The sequence below is a fragment of the Cupressus sempervirens genome, chromosome 10, assembly GCF_028749045.1.
Source record: "Cupressus sempervirens isolate cs-2001-9-10 chromosome 10, ASM2874904v1, whole genome shotgun sequence".
Lineage (NCBI taxonomy): Eukaryota > Viridiplantae > Streptophyta > Pinopsida > Cupressales > Cupressaceae > Cupressus > Cupressus sempervirens.
In genome coordinates this window covers 707214395-707231591 of record NC_143127.1, presented here as the reverse complement: position 1 = coordinate 707231591, position 17197 = coordinate 707214395, and the positions used below count along the sequence as shown (strand labels likewise).

The window sequence follows — 17197 nt, the reverse complement described above, 5'->3', positions numbered from 1 at the left end:
GGCCCAAGGAACCATAACAATTTGGTTTTCATGGTGTCTGGCAAAATTCGACCCGAAGAACCATGATGAGTTGATTATCAAGATGTCCGGCAAAATCCGGCCCAAAGAACAATGATAAGTTGGTTATCAAGGTGTCCGGCAAAATCTTGCCCGAAGAACCAAGATAACATTTGCTCCAACACATTTTGGTGTTAGGAGATAGATCAACTATTGATAAGATCGTCACCTTACAATAGTTACCTTCTGTTCATTATCATAACTTCCAGCACATCGGGACAACAACTTAATGTAGTCTATTATGATAACAAGTCCAGTTATTGATAAGATCTTCACCTTTCAATAGCTCACCTCTAAATATATAAATCAATGAAAGATCATGTCACCTTTCATGACATAATCACAACAACATCATGTAGTACCTCACATGATATACACCATGAACTAAGTCAGAGGGTTGGAACCACCATAGCTGCTACTAGAGAGTGGAACAAAGGGTTTTCACCTCATACTTCTCTCTCATTAAAGAGAGCATATCACAAAGAATTTCACTTACAAATTCTCCTCATAAAGAAGATATCATCCACAAAAGATTGCATCCCAAAATTTCTCCCTCTGAATAGTGATCCTGGGAAGTCAGGTCCTGTAGTTACTTCCTCAGAAGCTCTCTTCACCAAAGGATACCTGTTGAACTCACTCTGAATATGATATCAATCTTTTGATTTTCTAGTGATAAGTCAATACTTCCTCATGATGCACTCAAGAGTAGGCCCATCAAAATCATGCAATCATACACATGTATTTCTAGAGTCCCTCTGAGTATCAATCTTCTAAGCTCATGCGTTGCTTTCAAAGAAGTGTCATACTCCCTCTTAATGTGGAAGAATCTCATAGTCTCAATCATCAAAGATGAGAGCCTCATTTTATCCATTTTGATCATCAGGGTCTTTGGAGCTACTATCGTTAGGTTGATATGCACAATATCTGATAGCATTTGTAAAGTACCAACTTTCTTCCTATAGGAACATACTCAAACATAGAGAAAAAGATCAAGGCAAATAACCTTTATAGTATGTATAGAAATTACAAATAAGAGAGAGATAAATGTCAAAAATAAGAATACTTATCTACACATGAAGATTCAGAATTTTCTTCTTAAATTATTTGAGAGTGGAACATCTCCCCTGTAAAAGTGGGAACATTAACTATTATTCCCCCCACAATGTAAAATTTCCACTTATTCTTTGTCATGTTCCCATTTTGGAGGCAATTTGATTTAATTAATTTAATTAATTAGGTTGTCCAAAATAATTAATATTTTATGAGGATGACTAATTAATTATTTTAATTGAATAAGTGGTATTAAGTTAATTATTTATAAAGTTATCAAATAAATAAATATTAAAAGGTAACTTTATATTTAATTAATTTAATAAAGTGACTTGAATTATAAAATATTTTATAAAGTCACTTTATAAAAAAAAACAAATCAAGAGTTCCCCTATTGAGTACATACATGGACTTTGTAAAAGGAAAAAAAGAAGTAATATTAAAACTCATGTATTATCCCACATTGGCAAGACGGAAACGTGGAGCAAGTGAGGAAGGGATTAAAAGAAAGAGGATAGCTCTCATTTAAGCAGGCTTGGAAATATCAAAGAAATTGAGGAAGTTTTTGGAGACTATGTCTCAATAGTTTGAAGGACGAAATCCCTTCAAGCTGAAAATCTTGACGCCATTGAAAGATATGGTCTTGAGATTCAACATAGTAGCAATCCGAAAAAGCAGTCCGAAAAAGCGGAACCGAAAAAGCAGGCTGAAAAAGCGGGTACGAAAAAGCAGTCCGAAAAAGCGGAACCGAAAAAGCATGCTGAAAAAGCGGGTACGAAAAAGCGGAACCGAAAAAGCAGGCTGGAAAAGCGGGTACGAAAAAGCAATCCGAAAAAGCAGAACCGAAAAAGCAGAACCGAAAAAGCAGTTCGAAAAAAGCAAAGCAGAAGGGGCAGCATTGAAGAAAATTATTACAGCCATCTACAACCAGGTTCTTTTGTTAGTATTGTTTTTTAGGGTGTTATAAGCTTTCAGCTATAAGTGTGCATTATACCAGCATTACCATTTTGTAATCCATGTAAATGCCAAAGTCTTGGCCATATTTCATGAGCATTGTATTTTTCATTGCAATTAAGAAGATAATAGTTGCTGGTGTCATTTAAGCAATTTAATATCATTATTTATCAGCTAGTTAGTTTGCATACCAACTGTTTGTAAAAATGTCAGTTGGCTGTAGGTGTTCATTTCTCATGCTTAGCTCATATATATGCACTGAATATTGTCAAAATTAGTAGCACACTCATGTTAGGTCATTGTGTAGTCCATTGTAGTCTTCTAGCACAAGATTCTCATTGATGCAAATTGAAGAAAAAGTCATTTGAAACTAGCTGAAATACTATATCAGTCATACGTCCCTTGCATGTGAATTGTTTGATGAAATTCCTTGAGCTTTCATCAGCATTTTTGAGGGCAGATTTGAGGAGGGTTATTACAGTGGTATCAGAGCTTGCTTGCAAAGTGTTTGACGAAATGTCAAACAACTGAAATATAAAGATTTTTGGTGTTTGAAGAAGTTATAACCTATTGGGGTCATTACAGTGGTATCAGAGCTATAAGTCCTGCCATCCTGTGGAGGTCTTACAGGGAATTTGGAATAGCCAGATAGAGAGAAAAATGTTTGACAAAATGAATGCCGGTCCAGATCAGGGAAAGGAAAGATTCTTACAATTATTAGACACCTTAGCACAGGGACAGCAATCAGCAGAGCAAAGAGCACAGGAACATAGTCAGAGATTTGAGCTTATGATGCAGATGATGGCTTGTCAAATGGGGTTGAATGCTAATGTGGGTGGAGGAAATAATCAGAATGGTAATAATCAGGATGGGGCATATAATGGAGGCCAACAAGTTGAAAACAATTTCGGTCATGCACCCCAGCAATCTAGGACAGTGAGTTCGAGGCCCATTATTCCCACATTTCCTCCTAGAGCTCCAGAGCAGCCTGTACCAGAGCCCCAGATCACTGATATACAGGACCGGCTGAGGAGAGATTGGGAAGCCGGAGGTCCAAATTTTACTGCTGCAATTACCTTTAGGGAGTATATAAATGTGCGGATGAAGCATATGCCACGTGGACATGACAGGAACCAGAGCTATGAGCTACAAAAGAAAGTAGGGAAACTTCAGTTACCATATTATGATGGCTCGGGGAAGTCTACAGCAAGAGCTTGGGTTCAAAGGCTTGACACATACTTTCAAATGAACCCTATGCCTGAGGAAGAAGCTATTAAGTATGCAGCAATTCACCTGGATGGGTTAGCACACCAGTGGTGGCATCATGGTATGGTCACTATGGGTCATGCACACATTCCCTCATATGTGGAGTTTACGGAGAGACTGATTGAACGTTTTGGTAGGCCTAAGGATCGTACCTTCCCTATAACAGGCAGAAACTTGTATGAGGAGTTTAACAGACATGCTGATTCGATACAGGGAGACATTAGCATATCTTCAGGTAATGGTTTATCTGCATCATCTTCACAGGTAGAAGAGGTTACAGACGTTGTGCAGGTTGAGCCAGAAGGTGATATCACAGGCATACCGGAGTGTGCGATTGACACAGATAGTGATTCCAGTACAGTTGGGTTGGATGAAGTTACAGCAGTTGAGGATACTGTCATGTTTGAGGATAGTATAGTTGATCAGAAAGTGAGCATTCAGGACTTTGCAAAAAATGAGTATCAAGCACAGTTGGATGCTTCTTCACATGAGATAGAGGCTAGTAGCTCTTCACTTGGTTTGGCAAGCCAGCTGAAGACAGGGGACAAGGATATTGTTGCGGCTTTATCTCATCATGATAGGATACATGGATTGATTGAGAATCACATTTGGATGATTCAACTGCAAGAGAGACAAAAAGGAGTCACAACAGGTTCTTCTTGTGACGACTTACAGCAGATCAAGGAAGGCATGGAGGCAATGAAGTTGGCTCTCCAGGATTCTGAGAGACATGTGGACGAGCGTTGTCTTAAGGTGAGTTCAGTTCAGGAGTTAGCGCATATAGCAGGGACTCAATTTCCTTTTACAGTCGGGTCACATGTTGATGATGATATGAGTACGTCTAGCATTCATACTCCAGATTCAGAGACTGTAGACAGGTTCGTGAAGTCAGTTGGTATTGTTCACATTACTCAGGTGAGAAGTTTACTTGAATTGCCAGTTGGTTTCCGTTCATGGATTAGATGTTGGGATCCTTATCTTAGTACTTGGGATCGTTTTGACCGGAGATATTTATCATTCTTTGGTAGTAGTATCTGTTGCACCATCATGGACTTGATTAGTAGTTTGCCAGGTGTAGTTCTCATCCATAACAGCAGCATGTTTGATGCTGGAATTAGTTTTTACACACCTTTGTTGGGCATTGTTCATGTATCTAGTCGACCATTCTTGTTGGAATGGGTTGATGATCTCTCAAATATGACAAAGTTTACAGAAGAGTCCCAGGATCTGATTATTACAGATGACACCCAGGGGGATATTGTGGACAATTTTGAGGACTTAGTCTCCTCAACAATTTCCTTTGATACGAAGGTTTATGTTGATGCTTCAGTCACTCCGTTTGATAATACAAGTTTAGCAGTTGGACTGCAGAATTTGGATGGCAATATAACAAACGATAGCTATTATGAGGTTACTCCTTTGGACAGTGTACCAGGGGTAGAGTATAGGAGTTTGACCAGCCAGCACAATCATGTGTCTAGTCAGCTGAGAGTTGGCAAGCGAGACATTGCTATTGCATGCGAACATTTTGATGCTGCTCGCCAGTTGTTAGCAGTTTATGGATGGGGTTGTCCTACTAGTGATGAGCAGGGAGGCAGTTATCTTTCCTTGACAGAGATCCACTCTTTATGGGAGGCTATTCGGATTCTAAGACAGAATTATATACAGTTGGTAGCCAACAGAGATTATCTTATGGAGTGGGGGTGTACAGCATACGAAGCATTATTGGCCAAGGAAGATGAGGTGAGTGAGCTTACTCAGCAACTCGAGGTGACTTCTGAGATTCTTGAGAGTACACAGTTGGCTTTCGAGGAGTCACAGTTTCATTTGGCTAAGGTGACCATGGAGTTAGAGCGACTGCAGTCTTTACCAGATTCTGTACAGTCACAAGTTGCAGTGTCTGGTGATCCGAGGATGTCCATGGTCAAGATTGTCAGAGACAGTGGAGATGGGGATCCATCCATCCTTGATACTAACATTGGCATATCGGGTTCGTTCCCACTAGAGTCAGGTTCAGTTGAGTTGGGTGTTGCAACAGATTGTTGTGGTATGCCTGACATGGCGGTGGCCTCTAGTACTGATGGCACGGAGACTAGAGATGTTGTATCAAAGATTATGTGTGATGTTGGTGAGCCGGCAGTTGGCATGGTTCCTACTAGTGATACTACTCCCTTGGCAATGTCTTCGGAGGTAGTAGTCAGTTCCAGCTTGGTTAGTGATCGATTGCAGTTAGTTTCATCTAGGTTGCAGTCTGAGCCACTGACTAAGATTGGCGCATTCTATCGGCATTACATTGTGAGGTATGCTCATCAATTTACCTTTGATGACCATGTTGATGAGATGATGATACAGAGATATACTTTGATTCCTAGTGCTTGTCATCAGTTATGGGATTGTTTGACGCCTCGGGATGAGAGTTGTGATGGGCATGACATGGCGATAGGTTCTGTTGTTGACAGCTTGATAATACATGACTTAGAGCAGGAGTTTGGGAGTGATGCTTCAGCGGTTGTTGTTATTGATTCTACGCCTTTGGCTATGACATCTCCTAACTTAACTGGTGATCAGTCACAGTGGGTTGTATCACTTGTTCATGGTGAGCTGTTCATTGAGGTTGGTTCTTTTTATCAGCATTATATTGCAGGGTATGTACATCAATTAGCATTTGATCCTTGTGTTGAGGAGTTGATGGCAGGCAAATTTGGTTTGGGTTCCATTTCTTGCTGTTTATCTTGTGATGTCTTTTCACCATCAACGGTGCATGGAAGTTATGGTTATGAGACAGTGGCCGGTGATCTGCAGAGTTGTGATGACTGCAGGGGTTGTGCAATGTGTGGATTCTGCATACTTGGTGCAGTTTCATTCAAGAGCGTTCACCATTGCTGCAGAGTTGGATTATACATTCCGTATAGGCCAGTGGGATGCGTTGATGGTATTTACTGTGTTAGCAGCTTGATTTGTCTACTTTACTTGGGTTCTGATGTTCTAAGAGTTTGTGTCTTGTGGGTTTCTGATTGTGGCAGTTGTGATTTTGGAGTTTGGTTGAGCTGTAATTGTCAGTTTGATTATGGATTCCTCTTGGTTATATTGCAGAGGATATTGCAGGAGCCTATGTTAATTAACAGTGGTATAGTTCATGACTACATTTGGGATCCAAGCGGATTGATTGGTTTATTGTTCAGCCATTGCTTGGGGACAAGCAATTTCAGGAAGGGCGGACTGTCATGTTCCCATTTTGGAGGCAATTTGATTTAATTAATTTAATTAATTAGGTTGTCCAAAATAATAAATATTTTATGAGGATGACTAATTAATTATTTTAATTAAATAAGTGGTATTAAGTTAATTATTTATAAAGTTATCAAATAAATAAATATTAAAAGGTAACTTTATATTTAATTAATTTAATAAAGTGACTTGAATTATAAAATATTTTATAAAGTCACTTTATAAAATAAAAAAATCAAGAGTTCCCCTTTTGAGTACATACATGGACTTTGTAAAAGGAAAAAAAGAAGTAATATTAAAACTCATGTATTATCCCACATTGGCAAGATGGAAACGTCGAGCAAGTGAGGAAGGGATTAAAAGAAAGAGGATAGCTCTCATTTAAGCAGGCTTGGAAATATCAAAGAAATTGGAGAATTTTCTAGAGATTATGTCTCAATAGTTTGAAGGACGAAATCCCTTCAAGCTGAAAATCTTGACGCCATTGAAAGATATGGTCTTGAGATTCAACATAGTAGCAATCCGAAAAAGCAGATACGAAAAAGCAGTCCGAAAAAACGGAACCGAAAAAGCAGGCTGAAAAAGCGGGTACGAAAAAGCAGTCCGAAAAAGCGGAACCGAAAAAGCAAGCTGAAAAAGCGAGTATGAAAAAGCAGTTCGAAAAAGCGGAACCGAAAAAGCAGGTTGAAAAAGCGGGTACGAAAAAGCAAACTGAAAAAGCAAAACTGAAAAAGCAAGCCGAAAAAGCAGTTCGAAAAAAGCAAAGCAGAAGGGGCAGCATTGAAGGAAATTATTAAAGCCATCTACAACCAGGTTCTTTTGTTAGTATTGCTTTTTAGGGTGTTATAAGCTTTCAGCTGTAAGTGTACATTATACCAGCATTACCATTTTGTAATCCATGTAAATGCCAAAGTCTTGGCCATATTTCATGAGCATTGTATTTTTCATTGCAATTAAGAAGATAATAGTTGCTGGTGTCATTTAAGCAATTTAATATCATTATTTATCAGCTAGTTAGTTTGCATACCAGTTGTTTGTAAAAATGTCAGTTGGCTGTAGGTGTTCATTTCTCATGCTTAGCTCATATATATGCACTGAATATTGTCAAAATTAGTAGCACACTCATGTTAGGTCATTGTGTAGTCCATTGTAGTCTTCTAGCACAAGATTCTCATTGATGCAAATTGAAGAAAAAGTCATTTGAAACTAGCTGAAATACTATATCAGTCATACGTCCCTTGCATGTGAATTGTTTGATGAAATTCCTTGAGCTTTCATCAGCATTTTTGAGGGCAGATTTGAGGAGGGTTATTACAGTGGTATCAGAGCTTGCTTGCAAAGTGTTTGAAGAAATGTCAAACAACTGAAGTATAAAGATTTTTGGTGTTTGAAGAAGTTATAACCTATTGGGGTCATTACATTCTTATATAGTTGAACAATTTTGTATCAAATATGATAACTCCTTTCTAAGTTCTAACTTGCTCTTTTTGTCCATTGAAAGTCCAAAGATTCATTTAGCTTACTAGTAGAAGCAAACACAAACTCGTCCACAATACACCAATATCTTGATTGAGTATAATTGTGCCAAATGAATGACTCTACATCTCATACGTCAAGTTTCATTTATCAAAGAGAGACTCGTAGATGGTTCAAATGAAATCACCACTTTCTCATGATATACACAAGGGGTAGGCCCATTAAAATCACACAGTTGCATACATTATAGTCCTCTTCACTGTTACAATTTATCGATCACTGAAGAATCCATCACAACATGGTTTACTGTCTCTGAATTACCGAAGGTTTAATCATATACTCTATCTTCTCCCTCTCTTTCAAGTTTGCCTCTAATGAAATGTTAGGCTCCCTTTGAATCTCAATCTCCTGAGCTCCTCATCCAATAATGCTCTGATGGGGTGTTAAGCTCCCTCTGAACTTGATATCAATCCTCCTTTTCTTGCAAGAACATTCTCAGAGAAAAAAATCAAGGCAAATAGCTCTAATAGTATATACAAATAAGAGACAAAATATATTGATTTGTTAAATAAAATACTCACGGATAAATACATAGTTGTGCATAGTTCTATAAGATCATTTCACTAATATAGATACTTTGAACATATAAGCATATATTCCATATTGTATATATATAATAATCTAAGTTTTCCAACATATCATTTTTTCTTATTAATGGCGTATAAAAATCTAAAGTGACCAATTTCACTTATATTCATAAGAAATTGTTTGGAAAATATATTTACTCTTTATATATAATCACCATATATTCCAAAAGATAACCATAAATTTATTATTTTAAGCAACTTCTATAACATATTTCTTGATGATAATATCAAAAGAATTTAAATTACACGTATCATTATATTTGAATAACACATTAAAGTTTTAAACATTAAACATCATACTTACCTAATTAATTGAATCGGATACCATTTCATAAATGTGGCTTGCAAAGTCACCTCCACCACTTGGTAGTAGATGTCACTACACAAATATTAATTTCCATTTTGGGTGGATCGTCTATTTCCTATCGCTCACATGGATGCTACTAGTCCTTGGCGAGTCGGTCTCCTCTCTTGCTGACGTCATTACCCACTAATCACCAGTGTTTGGTGTGAAGAAATTTACCTTCCTTGACTATTCCTTATTTGTTTTTTTTTCAATATTTTGTTTCATTTTTTATTACTTATTTCCCAGTCAGCCGACATGGATGTGTTTCCCTTGGTTGTTTAAACTACCTCCAAGTTTATACGGCCTTGCTATTATTGACGACAACACAACCAATTGGCTCTCAAAGACTATGCCCAAGCATGTCAAGTTCTATAAGTGACATTCCAATCATGTGAGAAGCATCGACATAACCTACTCAACCGCCACTCACTCTGAATTATCTCATGCGGCATAGACTTATTTTACAACACATCTCTCCACCATTAAGGAGCCCAATTTGTACGTCCATTCAACGTTTCCATTCATAGCTCACATAGAGATTTAGACTCCAAGCAACTAACACCACATTACATCTAAATCCCACGTGGATCCTCAAACCTACAGGCATCATCTTGTTTTGGTGGTACTAACTTAAATGTTAGCATCTGGATATTCTTCAGGCTTCCATGCAACCTGCAGATGTTGCTTTGTATCATTCACTTGTTTGTTTTATCTGATTTGGCACTTATTTCCTATCCTGAAACTCCTAAATAAGAGAGAACATATTTATCTTCATAGAAGTCTATTTTATGGACAGTAACCTACCAAGACGATTTCACAGTTGAGAGATATAACCTATGTTCCATGGACTGTGTTTGTGTGTCAGATGACAAACATTCTCAACCCAAAATCATAGTATCCATTCATTTATAACTTGAAAACTTTGAGGAAATACCAAGGAAAAAAAGTTCCCATGCAGTGTACTGAGGCATCGATATTGTCTATTATGCCTCTACCCATCACATGCCACCTCGCTACACATTACAAATTTATTAAGGGATTATTTGTCTTCAAAATAATAGCCATATCCAATTATCATTTGCAATTGGCTCTGATACCATGTTAAATAACATGGATCTTTTCTGTAAATGCAATAATATGACCATTGTGATTGATGTGTTCCAAATGCAGATTTGGATCTCATATAAATATGAGAGGAGACATGTCTCTTGAAGATATATGTCTCCAAGGTTTAACATCATTTAACTAATACATATATTTCCTAATAAAAATTATTATTATATATATGTGTGTGTGTGTGTGTGTGTGTGTGTATTATATATAATATAATATATATACATACATATTATAGTAATACGTATATTATATACTATAATATATATAATTATTATTATTATATGAATACACATATATATAGAAAATGATGATTTACCAATAACAACAATGTATCTCAGAGCGAATTTATCCCACTGAAGCTACAATTTTAACATTCATAAAAGTCACACTTGGAACAGGTCACAACCCTTCATAATTTCTACCCTTTGAAAGAGACAACACTTCATAAGTACAACTCTTTGAAAGATTCACAAACCTCCATTACTTTGGCCCTCAAAAGGTGTCACTCCCTTATTTTCTTCTCAATTATTTGTATCTGTTAATTTACAACCTCTCTTTTTTCTTCCTTCCTCTCTCTCCCTTTCCCTAAGTTATTGGTTTGGGTTCAAGATTAGGTTTAGGGTTCAAGGTTCATTTTGGGTTTGTTCGTAAAAAAACATGTGTATCTATGCATGTGTGTGTAAGTGTATAAAAGGAAATTAATATCAATGTTTAATATAACTAATAAATTTATAAAATTAATATATAATGTTATAGTATAATAAAAAATATAATATAAAGTATGTCTTAGTATAATAATTAAATTATAAAAAATAACCACACATTTATGGGCATTCAAGGGCTCGTCTTGTTCATAATTCCAGCACTGAAGTTAACTGGGAAAAGTCTGATATAGATGTATAAAGATCAATTTTGATGCTGCATCCAAAGAGAACCCTGAACCATTGGTGGAAGGATATGTAGCGCGAGACATGGATGTCAATATATTGACTTTGGTGTCTACTAGACTTGAAGATTGATCAAACAATGATGTAGAGGTGAAAGAGGCCATATTGGCCAATGAGCTGGCTTGAAAATTGATGTGTAGCAGCTACGTTTAAAAGGTGATTCACATTTAATTGCCAATGCCATTGCAAGTGGCAAGATGCATACATACAAAATAGGAAAAATTATAGGTATTATCTGCAAAAAAATTGCTAAAATTTCACAATTTTAAAGATTACTCACATAGTGCGAGAAGGGAATCATATTGTCAATATCATATCAAATTGGACTCTTTCTCTTTAGAGACTTGGTAGATATTTTGAAGACTTAAGAAACTTTCATTTAATAGAGAAGGTGTCCTAATTATTAAACAAGTCTTTCAAATTTTGAATTACCTTCAATTGCCTGTGAAGACTATAAAACACCCCATGTAAATCATAATAGTTGCTAGCGGCCACCTATTTGAGGCATATATCACCATAAATGTCGAATTTTGGGGGTTGATTTGGTCGATTTTCAAGGGGCAAGGTGGGCAAACATGGTGTTCTCATATGTGGAAGGATGAAAGAGGAATGAAGTGATGTGACGGGAGTGCAACATTGAGGACATGGAAAGGAGATTTAAAGTTTCAAGTTGGTGTGCAAAATAGGACATCAACCATAGAGGCAAATTTCTCTTTGATCACCCTTGAAACAACAGATGTGTTTCTAAGGACAAATTATGAAGAAACGACTGGAAGGCACTTTCAAAGTGGATGAATCGCTCTTTTGCAAATTATTGATTTTATTGTTGGGGAGGAGTTTATGCACACTGAGCATAGGTACTATTCAAATGTGGATATTTCTTTCCGTTCATGGTGTGGGCACTTGAATTTGATTCGAAGGAGGAAGTGCATTAGGAAATGAGAGAGTTCGCTCAACTAGACTGGCACTATAACATAACCCCCCTTATGGCTAAGGAAGAGCTTGGTGTCAGGCTATGGGCTTGTCAAGGTGATTGGAGTCACATTCATGACCAACAACCCCTGATGTACCATTTTTGGTTTAAGTGCTACCAACAGCAAGGAAGAATAGCACACAAAGGTGCAAATTGATTTAGAATCCTAGAAGGACTTCCTGCATGCTCGAGAGCTAGAGCTGAAGGCATGAGGGAGGCACGGGCAACAAAGAAAGACAAAGGCAAGAAGATGGTGTTTGGCCTCGAGGACTATCGGTTCAATGGGGTAAAACTGAAGGTCAAAATGGTGTAGTTTTTGTGTTTTCGCCTCCTCTCTACTCTATTCAGTTTTTGGGCAGATTTTGTAAATTTTGGCTAATTAGAAACGCAAGTGGTTGAGATGTCTTTAGTAGTTTCTTTTATCTGATTAGTATAGTATTGAAGCATGTGTTTTTTACAATAGTTGATGTATTTAGGTTTGTCTTGTTTATGGGACTATGCAGAGTGGTATATGGTCATATGAGATGACATAATTATAAGGGCTATATGAGATGACATAATTATAGGGCTGTCCCTTTTTTGCATTAAGATTTTATCAAGTTTTTAATATAAATATACACTTTACAAATAAAAAATAATAATATAAATTGGCATTGATTGGCCTATTAAAATTTGAATGGTTTAAACATCACCCACTAAAGCTTGATTCCTAGGCTAAAAGTATTAAGTAGTCAAAGTTGACTTACTTTTTCCCAGCTTAATGTTTACCTTAGGGCGTGATGTTTATTGGGTTCATTGCACAAAAAGAAAAATCTTCAACAACTAATAAAGCATTTCATATTCAATTTTTATGGTCCCTTCACACTTGATCACGTGCTGATGTCGGATCTACCTGCGTGTACAATTGTTGAAGGGGATGTAAGAATTGCAACAGCGTCAACTAATAAGGTTGTAATCACCATTCAATAAAACCTTTTTTCTATAGTGATGTTAAGTCTTAAAAAGCATTCCTAGTGGCAAAAAGCTAAATCACGTCATTCAATTGCAGTTAGCTCCCCTATAACTAATTGAATAAATGCTTTGACAACATAACTAAAACCTCTTTGTACACAAATCAACTTGTGGCTAAACACTTACCATCCCTATGCACTAGCGTATCAGTTAGATGACTACTCACCTAAGGCACACAATAGTCCCAATACCCGAAATTAGTCCTACACAATGTTAACCAAAAGCAAATGAAATCAGTCATAAACAAACATGTCCAAAGTTGGAAGATATTACCTACACATTCAACTGCTTTACTATATTGATTCAATGTTATACAAGTATTACACTCATGGGGCTTATAGAGGCTGTTTGAATTCCCAACACTAACTCAAATCACTTCTTCGATTGTTTCAAAGGATATATTAGTTCATTCTAGCATTAGCCTATCTTTAGTGCTTGAACTGAATCCTTGAGCCCTTCTAGAAGCAAGCAAGCTAAGAATACCAGATGTTTCTAAGGTAGCTAGCATCCTTATCTTGCAATTCATAATTACATCTGCAGGTTTTTATAGTAATATCACTCTGCTAACTCTTACATTGATATGGTATAATTATACACAATATCAGCATAAGTGGCACTATATTTAAATTATTACAATTCTAGTGTCCACTTTAGTTAATTCATTAAAACTTTTGAAAGTGTGTTTATCAAAAGCAAAAGTTGAAGAACAGAACAGCATCAATTATGTTGCATAGATAAAGAAACACGAGAAGCTTAAACCAAACAGTAGGCAGAAACAGTTTTAGGGTAGCATAAGGACAGGCTTTAAAAATGATTCTAATATAAAAGGAAATAGATATTAGTTTTATTTATATTTTGCATCAGGGACATCTAAGGCATCGTTTGACCATCACATCAACACCCCAAGATGGTTGTTGGGCATTTCAGATGTCCCCAGCCATCCATGCAACAACAAAATGCTCCATACTGACATCCCGCATATTTTTACCAATGTCCTGGGGATAAATTGGTGATGGTCAGGGGATGTCCCCTGCTGTCCAGCCATTCCAGAAATACCATTGGGGAAGGGAACATGGGATTCATAGTGGGCTTTAAGAAAATCTAAATTGTATTAACAAAGAAAAATAATATTGAAAAACTTACCAACTCAGAAACCTGACTTGTTATACCAGAAAGTGATGGGCCACCAGGACCTGACCATGTAACTGTCTGACCCTGCAGTTAAAGATTACATTGTTATTGCTTGCCTTCAAAGCTTTTTTAAAAACAGTACATAGAATCATAAGTATATAGAAAAGAAGTAGCTGAATCAAGAGTTAATACCTCTTTATTTCTTATAGCCATGTGGCCTGCGGGGGGTGCAGGAAGAGCTTGAGAGGGAAGCGTTACAGATTTACCCCATCCAATCTTCAGTTCATACTCATAAACAATAACACCTAACATATTCACAATTCAACGGAATCAAGAATAGAAATTCCATTTGAAGAGATAATAGTATATCTATGATGAAATAAAATGTTCCAAAGTCTAGACATCATTCCAATGTAGAATTTACATCACACAAATATGATGTAAATTAATTCTGCCAGATATAAGCAGAAAATGTTATTTGGCAAATTAAATGAGAATCTTGGGCTAGTTTACCTAAAATAAAATGAGCATAACAACTTCAAAACCAAGGCAATAAAAGTTAATATAAATGTACAACTGAGTGGGATAGTAATTCCATGGACGCGTTATAAAGTGCATAATCCAAGCATGGTGCAAATTAATTCTTTCCAAGATAAAAGAAAAGATACTGTCACATGACAATTTAAACAAAACATAGCACTTGGCTGGGATTCTCTGGTAATTAAAAATAAATTTTAAAATAAGTGATTGCCCTAATGTCAAATTGTACATCACTACCTAAAATTTCTTTAATATATAAACTCGAAAATTTGAAAGGAATTCTACAAAACCAAGTTTTTCCAAAAAAATACAGTGTCCATAGACAGGACCAACCATGGCATTCATACAGTAGAGCAAGTTTTGGCGATTACACTGTCCTAAAGACTTTCATCGGAAAGACTGTCAGAAGAACACAAATTCTCTCTGCATCAACACCCACCCAATTTAAAGATGTTTATTCTCCAATTTTCCTTCAATTTTAGCAGTTATCTATTAAAAATCTTTAGTATTACTTTTCCTTTATCCTTGCATAAATTAATGAAGTCACACACCAGAAACCTCATTTCTGCATATAATATAAAGCAAACTAACCCACTCCCCCCCGAAAAAAATACCTACAAAGAACAAACTACGTATAGTGCAAAACCTCATATAACACTGTTAAAACCTACTAGGCCTAAGTAACTAGAAATTCACCAAACATCAAACCAGTTAAAGTGTTCAACTACCAATTGCCCTCTTTATTCTAGTTCCAATTTCTGCACTTGCATTCTCACATCTCGGATGTCCTTTAGCTTGCATAGAACAAGGTATTCATCTAATACTATTTGAATCCATGTATATTTGAAACTATTACAGAGGTAATTGGTAAAGTAATTTAATAAATAAAATGAATGAACAAGCCGTTCAGTTATAGTTTACAATGAGATGATGTTTCCATAATGAAATAATTGTGAGAATTATAAACGTTCTAATATGTACAAGAATTACTTGGTACATCAAGATTGGCAAGTACAGAGAAGTCCATTTGATTCTAATCAGTATATCAAACACACCGGTGGTGATATTCTTCTTCTTGTCCATGTTGACGACTTGATCGTCACTGTTAGTTTGACACTTTTGATCCATCAGATTGAGTTTGTGTCAATCCTTATAACATGACAAACTTGGGACTGCTACATGATTGTTTAGGTGTTGAAGTTTGGCAGACTGGAGGTAGTATATTCTTATCTTTGTCTAGGTATGCCCGCGGTCTATTGGGAAAAATTCGGATTCAAGGTTGCAAACCTCCATCCACACCTATGGAGAAAGGGTTGAAACTGACAGCCAACTCTTTATTCACCTACGGTGAATAAATCAGCATTCAGACAACTGGTGACCATTCTCATCTACCTTACTTCTACTAGGCCTGATCCAAGTTTTGTAGTGAGCTACATTTTACGCTTCATGACAGCCCCCGAGGCTGATCATTGGGTGGCAGCGAAGTATGTGCTGCGTTATGTGAAGAGCACTTCTGATTTTGGTCTACTGTACAGCACAAGCCGTGATCCTAGACTGATGGGTTTTACAGACTCGAATTAGGTAGGTTCCATTGATGACAGAAAATCAACATTTGGATATGTTTTCAATTTGGGATTTGGTGCAATCACATGACTAGAAAGAAGAAACAAATGACGGCTCTTTCCTTGACAAAAGTTGAGTATCAAGGAACTGTTAAGGCAGCTTGTGAGGGAATTTGGCTTTGGAGGGTGCTTTCACATGCAGATGTCTACCAGATCCTACTCTTAACTGTGTCAATCAAGGGATGCTCCAACTAGCCAAGGATCCAATCTTCCACAAGAGAACCAAGCATGTTGACCTTCATGGTCATTTCATCCGGCAGTTGGATGAAGACGTTTCAATTCAGTTGTTGTATGTCTCCACTATGAATCCGACAGTAGATATTCTCACTAAGTCTCTCGCACAAACACTTGCAAATGCACAAGAATAACACAACAGCTAGCTTGGAGCGCTCATCAATTTTCAACTCTATTCCTGCAACGCAAGCAAGAAAAATAAGTTCAGCAATGGAGGAAAAAAAAATTCTTTTGCCTTTTAGATGTTTTTTATGGAAAAAATTAGGGTTGGAGGGACAAAATTTAATTTTTGCATTAAAAAAAGAAATTAAGAAAGTCCAATACAATTGCTGACATGTCAAAATCCACAGATTTGCATTGCTAGAGACAACATCCATCTAAATTTCACCCAAGTTCAATAATTTTAGATCCACAAATTGGGGTTGGTTCTATCTGGACCCATAACAAATCAGCCCAAGACCTGCCTTCAAATCCTCACGAACCAGCAACATAGTCCTCGAGCAATCCAGCAACACACTGAACTCCAACCTTCACCTAGATCCCATATGAAGAAGCATATGATATCTCTGTCATCACTGAACCAACTGTATACCAATAAC

The 17197-nt window shown here is 36.7% G+C and overlaps 1 protein-coding gene across 5 annotated transcripts in view; it reads right to left on the bottom strand.

Moving 5' to 3' along the window:
- Positions 1-17197, bottom strand: part of LOC149535774 (protein RRC1-like) — a 104017-nt gene that overhangs the window by 58953 nt on the left and 27867 nt on the right. For all 5 annotated transcript variants that reach the window (XM_089805646.1, XM_089805649.1, XM_089805648.1 and 2 more), the window contains 2 exons: positions 14395-14507; positions 14215-14286 (listed from right to left, as the gene is read on the bottom strand). In XM_089805646.1, the coding sequence (XP_089661772.1) occupies positions 14215-14286; positions 14395-14507 (185 nt within the window). The remainder of the gene's footprint in view (positions 1-14214; positions 14287-14394; positions 14508-17197) is intronic.